This window comes from Chlorocebus sabaeus, chromosome 2 (assembly GCF_047675955.1).
Source record: "Chlorocebus sabaeus isolate Y175 chromosome 2, mChlSab1.0.hap1, whole genome shotgun sequence".
NCBI lineage: Eukaryota > Metazoa > Chordata > Mammalia > Primates > Cercopithecidae > Chlorocebus > Chlorocebus sabaeus.
The window spans coordinates 88,300,950-88,327,493 of NC_132905.1; the positions used below are offsets into that span (position 1 = coordinate 88,300,950).

At 37.8% G+C, this 26,544-nt stretch overlaps 1 protein-coding gene across 1 annotated transcript in view; it reads right to left on the bottom strand.

Annotated features, from left to right (window-relative positions):
- Positions 1–24,485, bottom strand: part of LOC103218320 (multidrug resistance-associated protein 1-like) — a 93,808-nt gene extending 69,323 nt beyond the window's left edge. Inside the window, 6 exon segments of the mRNA XM_073010357.1 lie at positions 2,568–2,745; positions 10,126–10,270; positions 10,981–11,018; positions 11,318–11,437; positions 18,765–18,826; positions 24,289–24,485. Of these exon segments, the coding sequence (XP_072866458.1) occupies positions 2,568–2,745; positions 10,126–10,270; positions 10,981–11,018; positions 11,318–11,437; positions 18,765–18,826; positions 24,289–24,354 (609 nt within the window). The 5' untranslated portion in view covers positions 24,355–24,485.
- Positions 24,486–26,544: the final 2,059 nt, after the last annotated feature.

The following is a 26,544-nucleotide window of genomic DNA, read 5'->3' on the forward strand; positions in this document are numbered from 1 at the left end:
ATTGTGGCCCAACAGAGCAAAATGGCCTGTAATGCTTCATGTCCAGCTCAGCCCAAATTAATCTTAAACAATCTCTAAGGAATTATACAAGGTCTAGCCCCTGTAGTCACTATTCCCACTTTGCAATAGACTCAACGATGACACTTGGTTCCCTTTTTATTTCTAACAGCTTGCTTTAATTTCTACTTCAGTCTGTTCTGTTTTCACATTTAAGGTGTTGGGGCTCAGAACATGACACCCCAAAATATGGCACCTTGGCATGCTGAGCACGCGGAACTGAAGAACACTGGGAAAGCCTCAGAAGCAAAGTCTCTTTGACCCTCTCCAGCCCTTTTGTCTCCCCCTCCTCTTTCTTTCCTTTTCCCAAAAGTGAGTCACAGGAACTAGAACCCCTCTCCCTACAAACAAGACATTTAACTTAGAGAGATAACACTTTTTCCCTTCTCTCTTGAAGATCATCATTCCAGAAGACTCCTGTCCAATATCCAGGAAAACGAATACTGTACAGAGAGGCCAGGAAGAATCTGAGTGGAAAGGTCATGCTGGGCTTCTCCTCTCAGTCCATTACTATCAGATCATACCCTTTTGTCTGATCACATTTCTACACTGCTGTCTATTCTTTATAGAACCTAAGGATAAGAATAGACAGTTTTCCCTGGATCACTGGGTCTTACTTCTGAAGATGTAACATTTAATTAAATTAACTTGTTTTATTTTTCTCTTTTCAACCTGTCTTTTGCTATAGGAGTGTCCCATTGCAACTCTTATGGTGGGTGAAAAGAGGTATTACACCTTTCTGCCCCTATAAAGGACTGCTTTTATTTAGAGCAGGTTTAGGTTCACAGCAAAACTGAAAGGTACAGAGAAATCCCATATACTCCTTACCCTGCATGTGCATAGCCTCCCCCATTATCCTCCACAGAGTGGTACATTTGTTACAGTGGATGAACACACATTGACACATCATTATCACCAGAAGTCTGTAGTTTGCATTAGGGTTCACTCTTGGTGTTGTACATTCTATGGGTTTGTACAAATGTATAATGACATATATCCACCATTGTACTATCACACAGAGTGGTTTATTGCTCTAAAAGTTATCTGTGCTCCACATTTTATGCTTCTAAATTCACTCTTTCATGGCAGTTTAGTCTTTTATGCTTGTAAATCCACCTACATCTCATGTCTAACCTCCAATGCTCTAATCATGGAATAAAATCCTGTTCCATATGGACTATATACCAAAACAAGTGTTAGCATTCAAACCGGTTTCTAGATTCTTCTGTATCTTTATTCCATATTGGAGGCAGCACATACTGCCTCTAGAATTAGGACCAGGACAGCCCCTCTAATCCTGTATTTGGACTGAGTTCTACAGAGCTAAACTCTGTTGCAAGTTCAGTTACCATTTACTGCTCAATTTGTACTTGGCTTTCCAAGTTCCATGAAACTACTTCATGCCCCCGTTGTGGCCCAACAGAGCAAAATGGCCTATAATACTTCATGTCCAGTTCAGCCGAAATTATAATACTTCCTTCCCCTTACACGAAGTCAATAGCTCTCTCAAAGACCTTTTCAAGACTTTCTATGTGAAAACTTCCTTAGATGTGTACAACCCTTATAGATTTCCTGTTCATCTGATCGCTTATAAAATCTGCATTTAGTTCCATATGTTTGTTATTTATGCTAACACTTCCCTCAATTTATTTGGAAAGCAGGGGCTCACTTGTTCATTCGTGCATTCATTCATTTATTCATTCAGTAATCCAACTTTAATAAAGTATAAAATACATTGTCTCATATGATAAAGATACAACAGGTGAATAAATTTCTATTCCAAATGCTGATGAACCTACAATTTATATCAGAGTGCAAAGCAGGAACAAAGTACACTTATTGCTTGGATAACTACTTGATAACTAGGGGAAGGAGGAAGCTCTTTAACTGTTTATAATTATGTTGTAAATAAAATACCCTCCATGGTAAAGAGGCAGTGTTTAAAATGGTATTTTCAAAAAAGGACTAATTAAACTTTACGGTTATGCCAGGAATAAATATCAGCCAAGTTTGAGAGGCAGGACTTAGAATAAAAGAGCAATGGAGAATGACTGTATAAAAATGAATGATTTTATTGCCCAAAAACGAAGTTCACAGAGGAGAAAGAAAAAGGTAATATGAAGATTAAAAATAATATTGTGAAAAGAAGAGCTTTTATTGATGCATACACACAGAAAACCATGAAAATATTCAATTCCATTCACTTTGTGAGTAGCAGTTAGGTGGCATAAGAGTAAACAAAGATTATCACTTAATTTAATGGATTAGGGCTGACTAGAATTTGTAAAGACCAGAGAGAGAGAGAGAGAGAGGAGAGAGAGAACATGCACTAAAGAGAAATTAATGCAACCAATATCCATGAGCCAAAGTCCTTTTAAAGCAAAACAAATGTATATACAAAGGATTTCCTAAGGAGTTTTTGATATACTCCCCTATTTTTCTAGTCCCCTTATTTTAAAGCACATAAGGGAGTAGTCCCTCTAGAAATGGGAATTCCTTGGAATTTTTACCTTTTTGTAGATCAGTCCATTTACAGCTGTTTTAACTTTTGCTGAGGTGAGCATGTTAAAACGTTGATATTGCTGAAGAATCAGAGTTTGCAGAAAGACTACAACAAAAAGTGCCACTGCATAGCCATAGCCATTCCAGCCAAAATCTGAGCTGTGTTCACAGAAAATGATCATTTGCCTGAATGTCATAAAAATTGAGAAAGGGTAAGAAATGTTAAACATCTGAAGTAGTTAAATGCTTATGAGAGTTTAGCATTCTCAAAATGTTACACACACACACACTCCTACCTGTTCTTTTTCTCTACTTGCTTAATTTGGTATTTGTCCCCCCGTCCCCCACCTTTTTTTTTTTTTAAGTAAAATCGGGAATCCCTTCCACTGGCTTGTGAGTACGAGGTTATTTTCTGGTTTTCACATGGCAGGCCCATCAAATAATTAACTTTTCTGGTATAACTTCATCAGAAAAGTCGAGATATAGATACATGTAAAACTATTTTTTTCTCAAAATTATGTGTTTTATCAAATACAGGGAAACATGACAACCAGAACGTAAGGAAGGGATCTTTCAGTATAGCAGACAGGTGCTGCTCTTTTTTTTTTTTTTTTTAAAAAAAAGCTTGATTTATATGTCATGTTTTATTTTCCACTTTTATCCATAACCAATTTCTTTTTTCTCTGCTTTTCCTTATTTCCTCTTAAGTTTGTGACAGCATGATCAGGATGATTAGGGCCAATCCTGGGGTGCAGAAAAACAGTGGGGATGGTTCTAATTACAAGTATCTTGGCTGATAGTCCCTCAACTATAAACGTTGTCTAAAACTCAGAGTGCCTGATGTTCATTGGTAATAATATTTTAAGCATGATTTTAAACTGCATCAATGTAACTGAAAATAATATTTAATTTAAAAGACCACATAGCCCATGCAACATGGTGAAAACAATTTGGGCATATACTGTGACATACTACAAGTTAACATATCATTTATTTTGCAGGCTTACTATTTTGGGTTTTATTTAGTAATCCCTTCTATTTCATATGTAAAGGTATAGTATTAGAGGTTTGATAAGTGGACCTTTTTCACTGTAAACTTTGGAGATGCAAAAATGTCCTATACCATTGTAATGTGCCATTTTGAGTGAATCCATAGGTTAGTAGAACTAAAATGAAACCATATGCAATTAGGTTTGATTATATCTACCCTTTTCTCAAAAAAAATTATATTTAAAAACTCATTCTTTATAAAAGTTTAATTTTTTTTTTTTTTTGTTTGTTTTTTTTTGAGACAGGGTTTCACACCTGTTGCCCAGGCTGGAGTGCAGTGACGGGCTTTTGGCTCACTATAACCTCTGCCTCCCATGCTCAAGGAATCCTCTTGCATCAGCTTCCCGAGTAACTGGGATTATAGGTGTGTGCCCCCATGCCTGGCTAATTTTTGTAGTTTTAGTAGAGGCAGGGTTTGGCCATGTTGCCTAGGCTAGTCTTGAACTCCTGACCTCAGGTGACCTCAAGTGATCCACCCACCTTGGACTCCCAAAGTGCTGGGATTACAGGTGTGAACTACTGCACCCAGCCAAAAGTTTAAATTTTTAAATAGTAAGTAAAGCATAAATTTCTAGGCTTTGATCTGTTTGTTGACAGTTTGGACAGCTACTGTGTTAAAATTAAAAGTAATTTGTCTTGTTCAAATTGCTTTATCAACCAAGTGCTTAAAAATATTAACTTTATTAAAATAAGACTTTAGAATAAAATATATACAAGTGTCTCTAATAGTAAAGCCTCTAGGTATCAACAATTATTTGGAGCATTACGTATTCTCAATGAAACTATTAAATTACCCCACACCGCACATATACATAATAACAGCAGAAAGTTCTGTATTTCTTAATTGATGTCATCCATTGGGACACCTACTTTTTATGAAAGCAACTTGCTAAATCCCTTCTTTGTTCTAGGAACTACATTTCCTGAAAGAGTAGCACTATTCTTATTGGGCATATATCTACTGATTATACTTTTTCCTTTTTCATAAAGACAAAACAACTAAATGACTAACATCAGGCATTGTAGTGGTTCTACACACATTAACTGAGAAATATTAAAAACAATCTATGCTCAAGGCTTGATAAAGACCATAAAACAATATTCATGATATTAGATACAAATACTTGTTTTTTGTTTGATATTACAATAAAATCCAAAAAGGGAGGAAGAGAGTCAACACAACAATCAATAAGAAATATATCTTGTAAATAATGAAAGTATAATTTTACTAATAAATTAATAAAAATATTCCTTTTATGTGTTTTATTTTACACATATGAGTCATAATATGACAGTGTGCTCTCATCCTTAAAGATAGTCCTTTCCAGCAACTTTTTCATATAAAAAGAATATATATTTTGAGACTGCATATATACATATGTACATATATGCATATGCAGTCTCAAAATACATGTATTCTACATATGTATATGTGTGTGTGTATATATATATGAAACTACACATGTATATATGCAGTCTCAAAATTAGCTTATAAAATTAGTTCTTCTATGGCCAGATTATGATCATACAAGCTCTGCAGTTCTTTCTGATCACTCAATTGTTACTTATTTAACAATTGAAATTTTAAGGTTTTTAAATTTAAGGTTTTTCAGCTGCTGCAGAATAAGGGTACTTTGGAAAATTGTAACTTTGGGTTAATTTCCATTTATTCCGTATTTTTTTCAGGGAATTTATTTCGGTTCTTTATGCCAGACTTCGTGCTAAGAGCTAAGGACACAATGATTGAATAATGCAGGAGAGTTTGCCTCTTTCATCACCTAGGCTGGGAGAAAGGTGTGACTCACTGCAATGCAATATTAAAACTCTTGTTTTGCAGGTTTGATCAAACCAGTGTGATGCAAAAGTGTCTCACAAAGTAAAGGAGACTGTTCCCTACTCCACAGACATTCTTTGGTAATTCAGATACAAATTTTAGGGAACAGAGACACACTAAATTGCTATGACCTACTGCTATTTTAGGAAAGACCATGGCCATGGTGAGATTCTCTCGCAAGTCTCTTGAGCAGTAGTCATTGGCAAAGGGGAATCAGAGTATGACTGTAAATCCCTCACTACTACTCTTGTTGAGAAATTGAACCTCTTTTCTCTAATTCCCTTCCCTTTGAATGTGGGCTGATTTAGGGGATCTCTTGGCGAAAACAATGTGGCAGAAGTGACCTGAGCTGTTCAAGCCTATGTTGTGGAAAGACTTGTCTGAGCCTCTTGTAATCCTCATGCTGAGGAAATCCAGCTGCCATGTAGGAAATTTAATGACTCTAAGACCTCTGTTCTCAAGCTAACCATTCAGAGAGTCTGTAGAAACAGAGAGAAGGAGAGAGATAGTGAGGGTGGGGTGGAGAGAGAGAGAAACAGGGAGAAACGAGAGAGGACAGAGGAGAGAGAGAGAGGAGAGAGGAGAGAGAGAGATCTGACCATTTCCAGCCATCTCAGCCCAGGCCTCAGAGGTGTGAGTCACGGAGCCATTTTGGGCATTCCAGCACAGCACACAGCGAGAACCAGGGTAACTCAGCCCACAGTTAGAACCGAAGCACCAGCCGTATGTCTCCATGTGAGCTGCTTCAGCTGTCTCCAGTTGTTCTAGACACTCAGCCAAGGTCGCAATCATGGTGGAGCAGAGAAAAGCAGTATCTGCCTGAAGTTTCAACCACCAAAATCACGAACATAATAACATCATTGTTTAATGCTACGAAGTTGTGGTGTGATTAGTTTTGCAGCATTGGATAAGCAGAATAGGGCAAGAGAGGAAGATGCTGGCCAATCCTCTGATAGAAAGATTTCTGGTCACACATAAGATAGTGCTATGGTGACTCCTGGGATATGCTGAGGTGAGGGACAGAGGCAAGGGGAGGGAGAGATCTGCCATTTTGTGGGGAGGGGGCAGTTAATCCAGGAAACATTTGGCTCATAATTCTACAGACAAGGGAGCCAACAAAGAATTTGGAGTGAAAAATGTCAGGAACAGTTTTCTGACAGCAATATATACCTTGCTTGGATTCCCTGGTTCCATTCCCTCTTGTTTTTATTTTTATGTGTTTGTGCTAGCCACTGCTTCTCAATATCCTTTGATAAATTTCCTCATCTTCACCAACTCTATGCTTTGGAGTAGCTGATAGTTTTTTTTTGTTTGTTTTTGTTTTTTTTGTTTTTTGAGGACATCTTTACTTTTCTTCACGTATGTTAAGGTGATTTCACCCAGAACAATGGCTTGACTTACCCAGTCCAATTTAGAACAATTCCAGTTTGTCACTCCAGTCTATATCTTTCCTAACACCAGGTGCATATAGACAACTGGTTACTCAATCTTTCTTGTTTTTTTTTTAGACAAAGTCTTGCTCTGTTCCCAGGCTGGAGTGCAGTGGCGCAATCTTGACTCACTGCAACCTCCGCCTCCCGGGTTCAAGCGATTGTCCTGCCTCAGCCTCCCAAGTGGCTGGGACTACAGGCACATGCCACCATGCCCAGCTAATGTTTTGTATTTTTAATAGAGACAGGGTTTCATCATGTTGGCCAGGATGGTCTCGATCTCTTGACCTCGTGATCCGCCTGCCTTGGCCTCCCAAAGTGCTGGGATTGCAGGCGTGAGCCACCGCACCAGGCCTACTCAGCCTTTTAATCTAGACGGTCCCATGTCAGGGATCCCCATGACAATTCTCCAGCTCAATTATTTATTTTAATAACTTACAGGACTCGGCATACAGTTATCCTCATGGCTATATTTATTATGGTGAAAGGATACAAAACAAAATCAGCAAAAAAGAAAAGATATATGGGGTGAAGTCTGGAAGGAAACGGGCACAAGCTCCAAAAGTCTTTTCCCTGTAGAGTCACACAGAGCATGCTTAATTCTCTCAGCAACTAGTTGTGGCAATACATGTGAAATGTCTACAAGGCAAGCTTGTTAGAAATTCAGCATCCGGGGTTTTTATTGGAGGTTGGTCAAGTGGACACCCTTTTCTTAACACACACCAAAATTCCAGACTTCCAGAAGGAAAACAGATATTCACCATGAACCTTATTGGTTGTATAAACAACTTGGAGCTATTGAACCATTCTTATCAGTTAGGGTAGTGGGCACCCTCCTGAAATGTAAGTTCCAGTTGCCAGCCAAAGACCACTCCTATAAGCAGGCTTTCCATAGTCCATAGGCAGGCTTGCTACGTTAATTCTTTCTTGCACAAGAACTAATAGATCTTTCAAGGTTAACGAGTCCAGAAGCAAACCCCATTCCCTTCTCTAGTCTTTTCATTTTCTATATCTCAGGATATGCTGACTCATTTACCTTATGATTAAAAACAATTTTCTGAAGGCTTCCTTTACTTCTCGCTTCCTCTCTCAACCTACATTCAGTCCATCAGTATATTCTGTTAACTCTACCTTTAAAACACCAGAGTCTGACCACTTCTTATCACTTTTATTACTGCTACCTAGCTGAAGCCACCGTTGACTTTTGCTTGGATTATCACAAACAAACTTCTAACTGGTGTTTCTTCTTCCACTCTTACATTTCTTGATTTTATTCTCCACATAGCAGCCAGAGTCATTCCTATAAGACTTAAGTCTAATCAGATCTTTGATTTTTTGCTCAAAATCTTCCAAATGCTTCCCTGCTAATGTGGACTAAAAGCCAATATTCCCATCATATTTCATAAGGTCCTTCAAAATCTTTTCATCTCTGCACCTTTCTCACCTCAACCTTATCTTTCCAGCTCTCTGCTCCAACCTCACTTTGCCTCCTTGCAGTCCCTCGGAGATACCAGGCATGAGCGTCTTCATGACTTTTGCCCTCCCTGCTACCTTTGATCACAATATTTTCTTGACTTCTTTCCCAACTTCCTTCAGGACTTTGACCAAATGTTGCCTTATCACTAATATCTTTCATAATTACCTTACATAAAACAGTAATTTCTAACTCCTCAAACTGGCATTCCCTTACCCTACTTCGTTCCTAAGCACTGATGATATCATTTATGTTTATTCATTTGTTTGACTTTCATCTCTCCCCTCTAAATGTCATCAGAGCAGGTTCTTTGTTTTGATTTTTGTTCTGTCCCCACAGTCGACCTAGAACAGTTTTGCCATGCATAGGTGCTCAATAAATATTGAATGAATATATTCCTGAATATCATCTGGGATGTAGGTAATGCAGGATTAATGATATTTTCATGAATTAAGTGATTATTAAAAACTCTAATAACTTGGAAATTTTTCAATGCTAAAAATATAATCACCAGTTAATAAAATATATATTTCTTTGTGTTTCCTTCATATGACAGCTAGGTGTAAGTCAAGGTTTCCTTGAAAAAGGTGGCACAGTCAAAAGCTCAATTTCATTGTCTACCTGTAAACCATTGCAGATAGATATTATAGAAATGCTTCAAGTCTTTTTACTGTATCTATATCTAGATACAGAGATACACAGAAATATACATATGTTAGGTAATAATAATATATGTTTATATATGTTATGCATAGTAATTTTGTGTGTGTATGTGTGTATGTTTGTGTGTGTGTGTAATTGCCATGACTGTTAAAGCTCAACTCTCAAAAGGCCACAACTAAGTAACGTAGTGAAAATATGTATCATTTCCTTTTCTAAGCATACATTCAAGCAAGACTTCCTAGATTTCAATTATGACTCTGGCACTTTCTAGCTGTGCAGACTTGGACAAATTACTCCAATCTTTCTGTCTATTTCTGCCATTGTAATAATGAATGTAATAATACTTTCTATGTCGCAGGAGTGTGGCAAAGATTAAATGAGATTACCAATGTGATGGTTAATTTTATGTGTCAACTTGACTGGTGAAGAAATGGTAAAACATTATTTCTGTTTAATAACATTTAAATAATGTTTTACCATCTACCAGATGTCTGGGTGTGTCTGTGAGGCTGTTTCTGGAAGAGATTAGCATTTGAATCAGTAGACTGAGTAAAGAAGATCCCAGGGCATAGTGCCTCATCCAATTTATTGAGGGCCTATATAGAACAAGAAGGTAAAGAGAGAGTGAATCAGCTCTCTTTCCTGGAGCAGAAATATTCACCTTCTCCTGCCCGTGGACATCAGAACTCAAGGTTATCTGGCCTTTGGACTAAGACTGAATTACACGACTGTCCTTCCTGAGTCTCTAGCTTGCAAATGGAAGACTGTGGGACTTCTTGGCCCCCGTAATTGCAAAAGCCAATTCCCCTAATAAATCCCCTCTTATTTGGGTTTATATATCCCATTGGTTCAGTTTCTCTGGAGAACCCTTGCTTAATAAAATTAATATAAGGTTTTAGAACAGTGCTTAGTATATGGTTGACTTTATTAGATATTGACTATATTATCCTAATTCCCATTTATATTGTAGATAACCCTAATAGCATGTCCACATCCTAATAATATTTGCAATAAGAACCTTCTCTACTCTCTTGTATTAGAACTTTTATATTAGAATACTTACGTTTCATTTATCTGTGAGGAGGGAGAAAAAAACCCACCAGACTTTAACTTACTTCATTATGAGTGGGCTAGTGAAGGACAGAATATCAGCAAACACTTTGAATAAGGCAACTTGAATCAGGACAGACTTAAAGGTGTTCCACAATGCATAGAGTAGAGATGGTTTCTTGGTATGTGCCTCTTTATAAAAAGATGCTTACATAATTAAAGAAAATAGAAACAATGAGAAAATTGGACACAACTAATATTAATAAAATGAAGTATATCTAAACTGATTACATAATTAACAATGTGCTCTGAAGACAATAAGTTAATAAGAAAGGAATAAATCAGTTAAACTTGAAATTATGACCCACATCATTGAGATGGTAGGTGGTGTTACTCATACCACATGACATAAAAGGGCAAGTGCAATAGTTGCATTTTATTATTTTTGTGAGTTTTGAAACTACTTAATTAATATGAATACAGTTTTTATCTCCAAATTATATTTTCTTTTGGAGGAGTCTGAAAATAGTATATATGCATATGCATATATGATGCTAGAGGTGGAGTGTCTGCCCCTGCTCCCATAAACTTTAATTCTGGCCACCATATAATTTGCTTTGACCAATAGACATAATGCTCTGAGACACAGAAGCTATCTTTGTCACCGCTGGTAAGGAGCCAAAGATATATGCATGCATATCAACACATGTGCTCCTGAACATTAAAGAGAAGAAGTGTTGAGTAGTTTGAAGACAGAAGTGGACTGCAATAGCAATGAATTATGCTTATAAAGTAGATTGTCATTTCACCGTTTAGGAATTTTGATATTAATAATAGTATCTCATACTTGAAAAAAGCTTTATCTAGTTTTCAGGTAGTGATTACTTCAGGATTTAATAGAACTTTGTAATTAATTACCTTTACTTTTTGCATCTCTTGATTCCTTAAAACTTCCTTTCTCCATTGTTTTTCTTTTTTTTTTTTTTGAGACGGAGTCTGGCTCTGTCGCCCAGGCTGGAGTGCAGTGGCCGGATCTCAGCTCACTGCAAGCTCCGCCTCCCGGGTCTACGCCATTCTCCTGCCTCAGCCTCCCGAGTAGCTGGGACTACAGGCGCCGCCACCACGCCCGGCTAGTTTTTTGTATTTTTTTAGTAGAGACGGGGTTTCACCGTGTTAGCCAGGATGGTCTCGATCTCCTGACCTCGTGATCCGCCTGTCTCGGCCTCCCAAAGTGCTGGGATTACAGGCTTGAGCCACCGCGCCCGGCCTCTCCATTGTTTTTCAAAGATGGGGCACACAGTGTAGGAGGAGTCACTTTCATTTAGTTCAAAAAGATCCTCTCTTTCCAAAGGTCTCTTATAGCCTAAAGTAATTACTCTAAAGATGAAAAAGTAAGGTAAACAAGATAGTAAAACAAATAATCTAGTTAAAAACAAATTGTCATGCATTTACTTCTTTCTTTGATTTATACATTATTTTATTGATTAAAATACAATAACGAGATTACGTGTTTAAAAAAAACATACAGTTTTATCCTGGAGGTCAATAATATGCAATAATCATTTATAGTTTTTATAAATGCTGTTTAGACATCCAATTATTCAGCGAAATACCGACTTCATTTGTTCATCTTATATTTGGAAAGTGTACCACTCAGTTCATTCACTACTTGACCTCACTTGCTAAAATTTAAATAGCAAACTTTCACAGTAGAATATTACCCTGACCACTCAAGTACCCACATTGGCTTTTAGGCTTGTATTGGAGGGGAAATGAATCCAACCTCTGAATTTGCAATTTTCTTCTGTTCCACTAGGACTTTCTGTATAATTTGCCACTTGACTTTATAGATTGTACAACTGGATGGGGAGTACTTGTCCCTATCCCATAAGCTCTGGCCTTGGCCTTATGACCAACAGAATATGAGCCAATGTGAGAGTGCAGTTTCTGAACTGATGCCTTAAGAAGCAAGGCAAGTCTCCACCAGTCTCTTAGTTTTTCCACCCTCCTGCATTCATTGAGCTTATCCTGGCTGACACTGTGAATAATTATGCAAGAACAGTGAGTCTAAACTGGGAGGGAAACAAGATGCATAGCGTAGTTTTACCACAGAAGTTACTGTGGAGAGAACGAATTGCACTTACCTACAGCTCTGCTCTACCATCTTTCTGCTAACAGGGATCTGATATTTCTTCAGTTGAAAATCTCTTGAACTCATGGTCAGGTCTTATTTTAGCCACAGAGTTATGAATTATAATTGATCTAAACCAGTCCTGGTACTCTCATTACCCTCTGCTTGGGATTAATAATATAACTGAGTTATATTATTAATTATATTATTATATTAGGTATTGCTAACAATACCTAAGCAAATATCTGCTAGGAAGAACTTTCCTTTTCAAATGAAAGCACAGAACTTCAAAAGGAGAAAACATTTTGCCTCCCTTCTCCTTCCCTTGTGTCCTTTGAAGCCATGATGCTTTGAGATATAAAAACCATCTTTGCCACTATCGATAAAAAGTCAAATAATAAGGATGGGAAGCAGAAAGACAGAAAAATGCAGACTTTTGCTCTGTTGCCCAGGCTGGAGTCCAGTGGATCAGTCTCTGCTCACTACAACCTCTGCCTCGTGGGTCCAAGCAATTCTCATGCCTCAGCCTCCCAAGTAGCTGGGATTGCACGTACACACCACCATTCCTGGTTACTTTTTCTATTTTTAGTAGAGACAGGGTTTTGCCCTGTTGGCCACCCTGGTCTTGAACTCCTGGCCTCAAGTGATCTGCCTTCCTTGGCCTCCCAAACTGCTGGGATTACAGGTGTGAGTCACTGAGACCAACCTACCCTGGGCCTTTCATAACATTTCCGAGATAGCTCAACAACCTATTTCCAACAACACCCTCTTTCTAATAACGTAAGAAAATAAATACCTGTTTGTTTAAACTATTATTATTTGGCTATTCTGTTACTTGAAGTCAAACACACTCTGAAGTGATTTAAATCAGATATAGATTGTGACTTTGGTGACATGACTTTTTCAATAAGAAAGTAAACCTATATTTAAATGGAAGCCTTCTTACTGGCCTCAGTTCTGTCCATATAAAGTGTATTAGACCACGAGGCAGTAACAATGCCTTAAACTACTCCAAATTGGGACTGCTTTCATTGGCCTTGTTACTAAATAATCTCAATTGATTGACTCTGGGATGAATTTAAACCCTACGGTAACAAGAGATTCCACTAGATTTTATTTTACTTTTAGTATAATACATAATATCTTACCACAATTCATATCTAACAAAAAGGTTTAAATGTAATAAGAAGGGACTTTCCGTAATCATGTTTTTGTTGGCTCAAATACGCTGGACGTTTTCCTGCAGTGCACTTTTAAAAACATATTAAGCAACAAACTACTTTCATGTCATATTAAGTTCTATTTCATTTCATAAAATAAATATTCATTTTCAAAATAAGACTGCATTGACTTTTAGAAAAGCATTTTTAATAACATTTACTGCCTCAGCATTTTGAGTTAGAACTGTGCAAAACTCAGCAGTTTTGGTTCAGGGAAAAGTGACCTCTTGCTTTCATGCTGAGTCCCCAAATAATGCAGCATCTAAAAGTGACACTGAAGTTGACTTGATTGTGACTTTCATGGATTAGTGGTTTAACTACCTTGACTTTTTTCCCGGATGTGTGCTCCCCTCCACTATCTTTTGCTCTCTTCTAATAGACTCTGATCACATGGGTGGCCTTACCTTCCCACACAAGAGTTTGGAAAAAGAATAAGCAAGGAAGTGATAAGAAAATGGTACTTATTTAAATCAAATGTTGAGGCAGCTTTTTGGGAAACAACGAGGACCAAGAATTGGCCCTCTCAGTAAGTGAAATGTATAACACATACTAGGTCCCATCAACCTGTGGGCTTTATTCCTAAAATGATGATAAAGTTTACACATGTATCTCGTGTTTTTAGAATGATGTTTCTTTTTTCTTTTCTTTTCTTTTCTTTTTTTTTGAGACGAGTCTCGCTCAGTCGCCCAGGCTGGAGTGCAGTGGTGCGATCTCCACTCACTGCAAGCTCCGCCTCCCGGGTTCCCGCCATTCTCCTATCTCAACCTCCCGAGTAGCTGGGACTATAGGTGCCTGCCACCACGCCTAGCCAATTTTTTGCATTTTTTTTTTTTAGTGGAGACGGGGTTTCACCGTGTTAGCCAGGATGGTCTCAATCTCCTGACCTCGTGATCCGCCCGCCTCAGCCTCCCAAAGTGCCGGGATTACAGGCGTGAGCCACTGCGCCCGGCCGACTGATGTTTCTTTTCAAAGGACATTCACATCAATGAATTTGATTCTCACAACTCCCCAAAGTGGGCAGAACAGGATTAATTTCTGATTTTTACAGGTAGTTAAACATTAAGAACTTCAGAGACTAGTGATGGTGTTTTATATGTAAAATAAACCAGGGCTAACTTAGCAAAAAGCAGACAGTGAAATGTACTACTTCTGATATGGTTTGGCTTTGTTCCCACCCAAATGTCATCTTGAATCGCAGTTCACACAATCCCCATATGTCGTGGAAGGGACCTGGTGGGAGGTAACTGATCACAGGGGTGGTTACCCCCATGCTGCCGTTCTCGTGATAGTGAGTGAGTTTGCATAAGATCTGATAGTTTTATGAGGGGCTTTTCTCTCTTTGTTTGGCACTTCTTCGTGCTGCCAGGTGGAGAAGGATGTGTTTGTTTCTCCTTCTGCCATGATTGTAAGTTTCCTGAGACCTCCCCAGCCCTATGGAACTGTAAGTCAATTAAACCTCTTTCCCTTATAAATCACCCAGTCTCGGATATTTCTTCATAGCAGGGTGAGAACTGACTAATACAATATCCACTCTTAAATGTTATAATCTTAGAGAAAATTTTGACTACATTTAGAATTAACAAGTGTGCATAAATATCTCAACCAACTCATGTGAAGAGAATAGAAAAACAATGGCATTCTGTTAGGAAGATGAGCTGAAATATAACTTTTATAGATGAGTAATATTTGAATACTTAGAATGTGCAAATACATAGTAGCATTATCAATTTTATTACTATTAATCACTTTTTAAAACATTTCTGGAAAGAGGTATTATGTTATGGGAAAAGGAAAGAAAGCAATCTGGCCAAAAATTATAGGATGGGAGAAAGTTGTTTAATGTACAAATTTTTTAATATGGGAGAAAAAGGACATATTGAATAGTGTATCCGTTAAAATAATAACAGGATTGTGACCTATGAAAACTCTTACTAGATTTTTCCATGTATGTCTCTGGCCATGATTATTATACACTGGTGACAGATTATATTTGCTAATAAAGGCTTGGTAATTATTTGATCATCAGAATGATCTAGATAGCTATTGTCTTAGGAATTAAGGCTCATAAGTATATAATTTTTTAATTATTGTGTCTTCTGAGCACATTTTAATTGAGTTATTCATATAATTATTGATGCTTGAATTTGTTCTAGGAAATAATTTGACACTATTCTGTAACTCCAAAAATGGATCTGAGAATACAATTCATCTTTGTCTTCAAAGGGACATTCTCTTGAACAATAGTTAGGTTTCTGCTACAATTGTTTAATCACCACATAAGAAATCAAATTAGATTCATGCCAATGACTGTTCTGGATAATAACATTCTATGAAAATATTTCGTATCTAATTCTGAGATATTCAAATTAAACTAGAAAATAAATGTGATATTCACAGTTAGAACTTGATGGTTTGTTTGATTGACTTAAGATATGGATTTCAAAATGCTAGGTTGTCATATTTGAAGATTTGCTATGTCTTATCTTGCTTATTAAACTTAATTTCAACTTCTTCTAGCAATAGCAAATTCTAAAATGCTATTTTAGCATTAGGAATGCTAAAATAATGTTTGCAATATTTAATATATATGTATATAGGTTTTATAGTTTGATAATCAAACTTTAAAACTACATTTATTTAAAATTAATTTTATTTGCATTACTTAAATTCTGTGATACCTATGACTTTAAAATGAGACTGGAATTTTTTATTTTTATTTATTTATTTATTTTTGCAACGGAGTCTTGCTCAGTCTCCCAGGCTGGAGTGCAGTGGCCGCGATCTCTGCTCACTGCAAGCTCCACCTCCCAGGTTCCCGCCATATTCCTGCCTCAACCTCCGGAGTAGCTGGGACCACAGGCGCTGCCACCACTCCCGGCGAATTTTTTTTGTTTTTAGTAGAGACGGGGTTTCACCGTGTTAGCCAGGATGGTCTCGATCTCCTGACCTCGTGATCCGCCCGCCTCAGCCTCCCAAAGTGCTGGGATTACAGGCATGAGCCACCGCGCCCAGCCCGAGACTGAAATTTTTTAAAACTGGGGTAGGTGTCACTCTTCCTCTCAACTTCTCCATAAACAAAATTCAGGTTTGGAAAACATTTCTATACATACACAAATTTGAAGTATTAAAAACATTAACTGTAAATAGCTCACATTTACATTTCTAGCTATGCTTTCTTTTTTTCTAGTGTGCTGCTTAATGTTAGTTTTGCTATCCTCTTTAAGAGATTCCTAGATTTGTGTAACTTGAAAATCTTATCACAATTTAATCCCTTCTGCCCAAGTATTTGCTCACAAGTATATACATTTTCTACTTCAATTGCTTTAAAAAATTCCCCAATGATCTTCATGTTGACAAATTTAATGGAGAATATTTAGTTATTATTTTAATTTACTCCTTTTCAGTATTTGGCCCTATTGACCACTTTATTTTTTTACTTTCTTGACAGTCTTTCTTTTCTTTCCTGTCACTCATACTATTTCATCAAATATTTCTCTTATAATATATTCTAAACACCTTTACTTAGCTTTTTTTGTAGACTCCTCTTTCTCTTGCCTTTTAAATACTGAGGATTGCCAATGTTGCATTTGTTCAACCTATTCAATGGGTTCTTCCTCTGGGCGATCTCATTCATACGCATGGTTTCAACTACTGTCCTCTAGTCAGTGACTCCCAAATCCGTATCTATAGGTCAAAGGTTTATTCGAAGCCTGGAAGCCACATATCCAAACTCATTTTCATGTGATGCTTCATATGTATCTCAAAAACTAAAAATGTCTCAGTCTGAACGCACAGTTTTTCACCACGTCTAAACTTCCCAGCCAGTTCTTTCCCGCCTTTTATTATGTGGTTTTCACACTTTATTTGCTCAACTTGGGATACCACGTTACTCACTCCTACACATCTTTAAATGTTAAGTGAAAGCATTGGTATCTGTGAAATAGTCCCTAGTTGTGCAAACTCTATTAGATGACACTCCTGAAAATGTGTGTTTGTCAGTTATGCTTATGTTGCCTTGTCCCCTTTTTTGTAATGGTGGTATACTTTTTAATCTTTTTTTTTTTTTTTTTTTTTTTTGAGACGGAGTCTCGCTCTGTCGCCCAGGCTGGAGTGCAGTGGCCGGATCTCAGCTCACTGCAAGCTCCGCCTCCTGGGTTCATGCCATTCTCCTGTCTCAGCCTCCCAAGTAGCTGGGACTACAGGCGCCCGCCACCTTGCCTGGCTAGTTTTTTGTATTTTTTTTACTAGAGACGGGGTTTCACCGTGTTAGCCAGGATGGTCTCGATCTCCTGACCTCGTGATCCACCCCTCTTGGCCTCCCAAAGTGCTGGGATTACAGGCTTGAGCCACCGCGCCCGGCCACTTTTTAATCTTTTTAATTCTACTACGAATTCCTAGAAGACAGAAACTAAGTCATTTATCTCTGCATTTTTAAAGACTAGCAGAGTTTGGGGCATCTAGTACCCAATCATTTTTTAAAAGATTAATCCCCTCGTGAGAACATATCTGTAGATAAAACTGAGCAATTTTGTTTCTGTGAACTGTAAAGCAAGGGGCATAAAGCTAGAAAGACAAATTTAACTTCATGTTATTATGGACTTTCTGTTATCGGGAAAAAGAAATACATTTTTAAAGAAATCTTCTGAATTTATAAAATAAGAAAACATCAACTCTTCCCATTCAATACGATTTAATTTATGTGTTAAAATCAAAGTTCAAAATGGTATCTCCCGAAGAAATTCTGAGCCCTCATCATACATTACGGATGAATTATTCTATAAGGAAACCCATAATACATGTCTTATAAAAGGATTAGGGCTGTGTGTGTTTGTGTGTGTTTTAATAGTAGCATATATGAGTATGTAAGAGAGCATTTCTAATAAAAAGTAGAATGACATAGCAAAAATAAAGCATGAAACATGAACTCATCAGAAATTGGTTTAAAACACATACTTACTCCTACATGAGTATCAATGGACAGATGCTTTCCTTTCCTGAGCCTAAATTTTTCTCATGCAAATGCCTTTCTCATGGCACTTCGGGGAGAATTTAATGAAATAATAAACACAAAGTGGATAGCATATACTCGATCCAAAAAAGAAGTTCATTTTTCTGTCCTTCCCTAGTGCTAATGAGATGAAAACTCTATAAAGGGACAGACATATTGGAGGAATATTAGTACTGTTATCTGTGGAACTGTTTCGTATGTTTTTACCTATGATTTCTGTGTAATAAGTAATATGAGACAACTTTGTACAACAATTCACGTTGAGATTAAAGAAAATTCAGGTGTCATTTCCCTTGGGATCTTTTTCAGTGTGGAGTGCTACAAATATATTAGTAAAATTCCTACCTGCTAAACCAGGAATATGTCACTTTACTGAAAAATGAGGCACTTTTCTCTGGACTGCATTTCTGAAACGAAAAAAATACAGAGAATAGTGTATAAAGTGAATATTTTTAATTTACATTTGAAATGTGTTTTGTCAGAAAAGTAAACCTGAAATTATTTATTCTACTAATAGTTGCAGATATGTTGTTATCATTCTTAAGAAGTATAGTTAAGTGAAGATATTCTTGTATGATGGTTGGACTAGAGGAATTTCAAGATTTCTCTCAACATTGCGATGGTGTGTGTAGCAATAAATCATGTTGGAAAGGAAAATTGTAGGTACAGGTACATATACACACATAGACAGATTTTAGAACTGTAAATTTACAATTATATGTATTTGTATACAATCTATACATATACAATATACGTACATATACATATATGTGTACATATATATTTGTACACATACAGAGGGACAGTTCGTTGAACTTAGACCATATTGGTTATTTACAATTAATACAATTATATGACAGTATAATATAAATGAATAATTTATACACATATGTATTATATATGTATATGTATATATAAGATAAATGTAAAGCATTTAAATTGCTAAAGATAGTTTTCTTTTTCTGAAAAATAGAAAAATAAGAGAATATAATAGTTATCTGGTGTACTTCTGTATGTGTTTACATATTTTTAAAATTATATACGCAATTACATATTTGTCACAATTACATGTTATTTTGGGGTGGGTTATAACATTTCCATAAAGTTTTCCCATTTACTATATTGATTTAACTAAGAGAAAAGAGGTTTAAAAAGAGAGGTCTCAAAAACAACCATTTTATGTTTTTATAGTCAGCATCAATCTCTGCATTTTAAAAAGTAAGACTAGTCACCAAGTTAATTTTGATTTTTAGAAACTGTCTAACATTTAAGAAATTTTCTAGTGATCTTCTCTAACTCAGTTCTGATTCCATAATCAGTATTTACCAATTTAAAAAATTCTGAAGCTAGAAGGAATGAGTAAATCCAAATTTTGTCATATACAACAAAATGCCCAAAGTAGAGATGAGAAAATATATTTGACGCCAGATCTGTTCTCTGTGTTATAACAAATTATATAATATCAATCATGTAAGATATATACAATTTATCAAAATGGCATTTATCATTATAAGATTTTTGCAAGAACTAAATATAGTGATAAATATAAAATACTTATCACACCATTAGCCCAAAACAATGACTCAAATATATGAACAATAAAATTGCCATCACTATTGTTACCAACATACTTCTAAAAAATAAGTACACAAATTATTGGAAAAAAATGTTCTAAAAATTATCTAATTAACCTGGAGGATGTATTTTATGTCATAAGTTCAAATTTCACAGGGAGTTGCTAATGTGATAATTTGCCACCAATGCAAGGATCTGATTCATATCCAAAACACATATATTTCTGTGGAAAACTGTAAATGGCTACCAATTCGTTGCAGCTTTTCCCATCAAGAGGTGAAATCTATTTCCCACCCCTTGTATCTGGACTGGCATTGTGTCTTGTTTTGATCATAGAAATACAACAGGAGTGACATTAAAAGAGCTCCAATTCTAAGCCTCAAAAAACCTCAATGCTTTGGCTCCTGCTGTGCTTAGAATACTGAGTGCACCATGTGACTGAGCTGGAGTTAGGCTGCTGAAGGATGACAGATCATGTGGAGGAGAACTGAGGCACTCATCTGATGCTCTATTACCAGGCCAATCACTTGAAAACTGCCAGATATAGGAACAAAGTGGTTCTAGATTATCTGGCTACCAGCCCATCTGCCAGCAGATTCTACAATCGTAGAATCACTGTCACTGTATTTAGTTCTTGCAACAATCCTATACATAAGAGAGTGCAGGAGTTCCCCGCCAAACTGACCCAAACCAGGACACAATCCAACTGACACAAAGAATAATGAACTAAGTAACATGGTTGTTTTAGGCACCTAAGCCTGGCAAAGCTACTGCAGATGGCTACTTTAGCAGACTGAGAACTCAGTATTTGGTTTAACATTCCTTCTAGGACCAGTTTTTCTTGTGAAAGCATCTTATATGATACCCTTTATGTATTCTGGTAAATAGCCTCCTTAGATGTGAACCAGGTATCTTATGCTGAATCACAGTAAAGTCCAACCATCCCAGAAGGAATAGCAGCCAGGTTTAAAAAAAAAAAAAAAAAAAAAAAAAAAGGTTATGAAGGGAATTAATCCTTACCAAGCACTAAGAATGTGCAAATGACTTTTCAATGCATTCATAACTATCGAATTCATATTATGGATCTCATTGAGTTGATCATATATTGCACATACTAATTTGTATGCAGAAAAATAGAACATGACATTTCTGAGTATCTTTGAATGTTCTAATTTACTCCCATCTTCTCCATTAAATATTGATCATCTTTCTAACTCATTTGTTCTTAATCTGACAGCAATTCTGGTCTGCAGACCCAATAGGCCCCAAATGAGTTTCTCATTTCGTGTGTCCCCATGTCCACTACAGATCTTGTTTACGCTATTTTATTATCTATTCTATTTATTTACTATTGAGCTTACAGTAGGCATTCCATAAACATACCTCGACATTGCTGACTTAAGAGTAATTTTCACTAGAATGGAGGTCCTGTTACTTCTGGATTATGGCAGAGGAACAAGAAGTATTTAGACCATCAGATCATAGCACAGCCAGGGTTCTGAAGTGTGCTGTTTTCAAACTTCCTTGGGTTTAATGTTGAGATGCGACCTCATGGCAATATGGTTTGTGTGACAGATCGCTATGTTTACTGATATCCTATAATGCCTAATTTCAGAAGCTTCCTTTGTGGATTTTATAGGAGGATTTTGGGAATAGTGGAGGAAGTTACTGGAAAATGAAAGTAGATGCTCATGGAGGAGGAAAAACTTCTAGAATTAAAAAAAAAAAAAAATTTCCTTTTTTTTTTTTTGACATGGAGTCTTGCTCTGTCACCCAGGCTGGAGTGCAGTGGTGCAATCTTGGCTTACTGCAACCTCTGCTTCCCAGGGTCACATGACTCTCCTGCCTCAGCCTCCTGAGTAGCTGGAATGACAGGCGTCTGCCACCAGGCTTGGCTAATTTTTGTATTGTTAGCAGAGACGGGGTTTCCCCATGTTGGCCAAGCTGGTCTGGTACTCCTGACCTCAGATGATCCACCCCTCTCAGCCTCTCAAAGTGCTGGGATTATCAGTGTGTGCCATCACGCCCAGACAGATAAAACTTACATTTTTTAATCACTTAAAATGTGCTAAATTCTGTACTAAGTACATTATTTCACTAAATGTAAAATATCTTTATGATGGCATAATTTCTGTCACCACTATTTTATGGAAATGGAAACTAACACCCAGAGTTTAAGAAACTCGCCTAGGGTCTTGCAACAAAGCATTGGAAACAAGATCTAAACCACTTAGTTTATTCTATACTCCAGTTCTAAATCCACATTCTCAACTCTGTACCCATGCAGCCCTGTTTTTTCACTACCTACACCTTTCCTACTGCCCCCTTCCTTCTGCCTCCCTTCTCCTGGCTTTTGTGCTTCAATCCTACTCAGGTGTCAGTGCCTTTTGTAATTTCTGTCCTCTCACTCCAGTCCAAGGCTCTGAAACAGGTTCTGTTACCAGAGCAACCTTAACATACTCCTCAGGGAGGACTTAAGAACTCCTTCAGGTTGGCACTCACTGAATTTACCCTCATATTACCCAACTCTCTCATTATTTCCTGGAAGGTGCTTCTCTCTTACTAGATTTAGTGCCACTGGAAGACAGAAACTATAGTTGATTTATCTCTGTATCGCTAGCTTCTGGAGAAATCTCCAGTTTCTCAAGGCCCAGAACCCAGCTCATAATAAACATGCTTTGGATGACTGACCGAATAAATGGATGGATGCTAATCACTATCCACAAAAAATATTTAGAAGCATCTATTCACAGGTCACCATGTTAGCCATAAAAATTCAATTAGAAAGGTATGTTCTTAGCTTTTAGTTACATAGGGATTTTTACCTGAGATCTGTTGTATTAAAAATATGAAATCAATATGTAGGTAAACAGAGGTTTTTTTATACATTTTGAAGCCATCAATTTTTTTTTTTTTTTTTTTTGAGATAGTGTCTCACTATGTGCCCAGGCTTCAGTGAAGTGGAGTGAACATGGCTCACTGCAGCCTCAACCTCCCAGGCTCAAGTAATCCTTCCACCTCAGCCCCTCCAAGTAGCTGGGACTACATGAGTGTGCCTCCATGCCTGGCCTCCCAGAGTGCTGGGATTACAGGCGTGAGCCGCTGTGCTTGGCTACCATCAACTTTTTAAAAAATTTCACATCATAGAAATAACAAATACAGAATGAAATTAAAAATGAATATTTTCAACCTTGTTTAAGCAGATTCCTGATCTATGAAGGCTGTCAAAGTTGAATAATAATCAAGGAAACAGTGTTTGAATACTAGAGGAAGAATCGACTAGAATTTGGGGTGACAAAATTGAGTTTTATAATTTTTCAACTACAAATTCATAGTTTACTGTCTTTGGTCACCTTGGCTGTTACACTAATGATATTAAACCAGCTTGCACAATTGAGCCTGCCATCTCTACGGTACAGTAAAAAGAGGCATGCTATAGTGATGGAACTTTTCCACATTTTCAAGGAACTTATTCAGCCCTTCTATTTTATAGACTTTTATAAAAGTAGTTTACATATAACTTAATTTTAAATAAATTTATAGTTTGATTTTGTATGTGATCAGAGTAGATGTCACATATATTTGACACTCAGAGTTACTGAAAAAGCCAGGATTAGAAGAAGTGCCCCTGAATCGGAATTATGTAGTTTTTCTTTGTTAGGACAACAGGGCTGTTTCTAAGCCCATGTCTTGTATAGTGGAGTGAAACAAATGGAACTCTTGTTAGGGGAATTGCTGCTAATACACAACTGTAGGGTTCATTTCTCTGACTACCGCCTTAGCACCCGACTCCCATTGTAGAAGCACGAGGTATAGTGTGCCAGAGCAGAGCACAGTTAAGTGTCTGAAGTTTCTGGATTTGCCCCAGACCTGGGTCCCAAAATCCATACTGAGTATTCTTAATCCCCAATGGTCTGCGGTTTTAATGGGGTCACTCACTGGTTGTAGAATTCCCCTCCAACCTGTGTCCCTTCAGCGATGACAGGTCCACCCATCCTTTCTGTTTATGGGGGAGTTACTTATCTCTTCAAACAAAGATGCCTCCTCCTCTCCTCCAGCACTACCAAGACTGAGCTCCTGTGGTTCAAGTTGCACCCACCCTGATCTCTGATCTCTGCTTCCAGGATTGAGTGTGTATGCGCGTCTGTCTGTCCCGTGTGTGATGGCTACTCAAACAAGGGCTTGTCAGTCCACATCCAGGGTTCGAGGACTGACCTCTCCCCACTTCCACTCCCGCACCCACAGTGGCCCCACGACCCGCCTCTCCTCTCCCCTAAGAACCAGAGAACTTTACCTGCGCATCAAGCCCCCCGCGGACCCGCTGGTAGGAGCCGCCCCAGTTCTGCGGACTGCAGAGCATGGTCCGCGGGCATCTGGCCGCTGGCTGCGAGCCGGCTGCGGCTGTCACTTCCCCTGGCAGCGGACTGTCAACTCAGCGCCGGCACGGAGGGAGGACACGCACTCCGCCCAGCAGAGTCAGCTGTCACCTTAGTCCCGGCCTGTCAGTCCCAGCCAGTGCGCCTGGGGCGGGGTGCGGGTGGAATGGGGTTGGGCCCAGACAAGGGAAGGTGCGGAGGGAGCCCGGCAAGGACAGTTCTATGTAGTGGGCTGCTCTCTGCCTGGCGGGGAGTTTGCACTTGACTCAGTAGTTCTCTCCTGTCCATTTCCTATTAGAAACCTAATGTAAATGGCGAGTTAATGAGTGCAGCACACCAACACGGCACATGTATACATATGTAACAAACCTGCACGTTGTGTACGTGTACCCTAGAACATAAACTATAATAAAAAAGAAAAAGAAACAAAAAACAAACCTGTATCCCTTTTATGACAGAAGCACAAAGCTAGTTTCTCGCTGGGGTGATATTACGTTTGCAAACAGTGTTACAGTTGTCTCTTAAAAAATATTAAGAACAAGTGTCAGTAGAATTTTAAGGAGCAAATTTATTGCAATGACCTTAACTTTACAAACAAATGAAACACTCCCCATAGTATTAGAAAACCTTAACAGTATACTGCATCTCATCTACATTTTACTCTTCAAAGTAACTACAAAGCAAGTAAATGAAAAATTTCATAGTAACTAGGATGAACAAAGAATTAAAGGTGACACATGATGTACAAAGGGGAACAAAAAAGTTAAAGAATTGCATTCTGATTTTTAGTAAATATTAAGAAACTGTGAGCCTGTATACAGAAGTAAGGAGTACGCAACAAGTTACTTTGAGGCAGATACTTGACACAATGATGTATGTCATTGGTTTGATGAAGCATTTTGTTTTATTTGGCACCTGAAGCAACAAAAGAGGGAGAAATATTAGAAATTCCTAAATGTAAGGATAAAGATAAGGCCATGTAGTATTTTACAAGAATGGATATTATACTTCAGGACAAGGAACTTTCCAGCTACTGCCTGGGATTTATTTAACTGGTAGATGCAGAGAAAGGAGGATTTAGGACAGAAGTCCTGCTTTCTAGAGGAAGGGGCATGAGTCCTACCTGGGAAAGTCTGGGCTGGCCATAGAATGGGTGAAACTGAGGAACCAAACAACTTCCACAGACGAATTCGACCAGATGATACCTTATGGAACTGAAGTCCTGGGGAATGTTTGGAACACAATTCATTTGTCTTCCTCTCTTCATACCATGCTTGCTTGGCCCTATGCAAGGAGGTAGTTGTAGGTTTAACTTTAAAATCAACATGTCTGTGAAGAATTAAGGGTGCAGCTCAGGACTTAGAAACTTCGTCTCCTTTCCACAAATACGTGCACCAATTTGGGAACACCTTGCTCTCACTTAGCAGCCACAGCCTGAAGAACCCTTCTCCTATCTGCACTTTCAAACTGCTCACTCTGAGGATTCTTCACGGAAAATACAAGGTCTTCTAGTAGAATGGGCCTTGCTTTTTCAGATATAATTATGAGGAAAGAAACAACTTTGAACCTGTGCCAGGGAGGAGGAAGCCAGGAAGAAAATGAAGCCTAAAACCAACTCAGGCACCAAACCCAGCATTTGTCTTTGACCTCTAGGAATCAGTCCCCTCAGGTAATGTGGGTGCTAGCAACTGGAAGTAGTAAGATTTCCACATTTACTCAGCTCGGTAAGAGATACCCAGCTCCTTGATTGGTGGGAGAAGGGAGGAATGCCCCCCCAAATTGTGTAGAAGTTGGGGAGGGTAATAGATGTGTGTGGCGACTATAGTAAAGAAGTCCCTACCTAAGGAGATTGGGGAAAAAATTATCTGGGAATCCCTCAAAATGTAATAAAAATTATATTTTAATGTCAAGTTTCTCCATTTTATAGAAGGTGCAAGATAAGGCTGTGCAAATGAGCAGGAAGACATGAAGGTTTGTAAGAAAAAACTGAGTTTTCAACGCCTAGTTAAGGAAAACTGGGTGAAATACTCAGATTTACCTAGGAAATAGAAAAGTACAAAATAAGAAGATCAGACATTCACAAAACCTTACAACAAAACTAGAATTCTAACTCGCTGATGTCTCATGCTAGCTGGACTATGAAAGAAATACTTTTGTTTTCCGGGAAAAAGAAA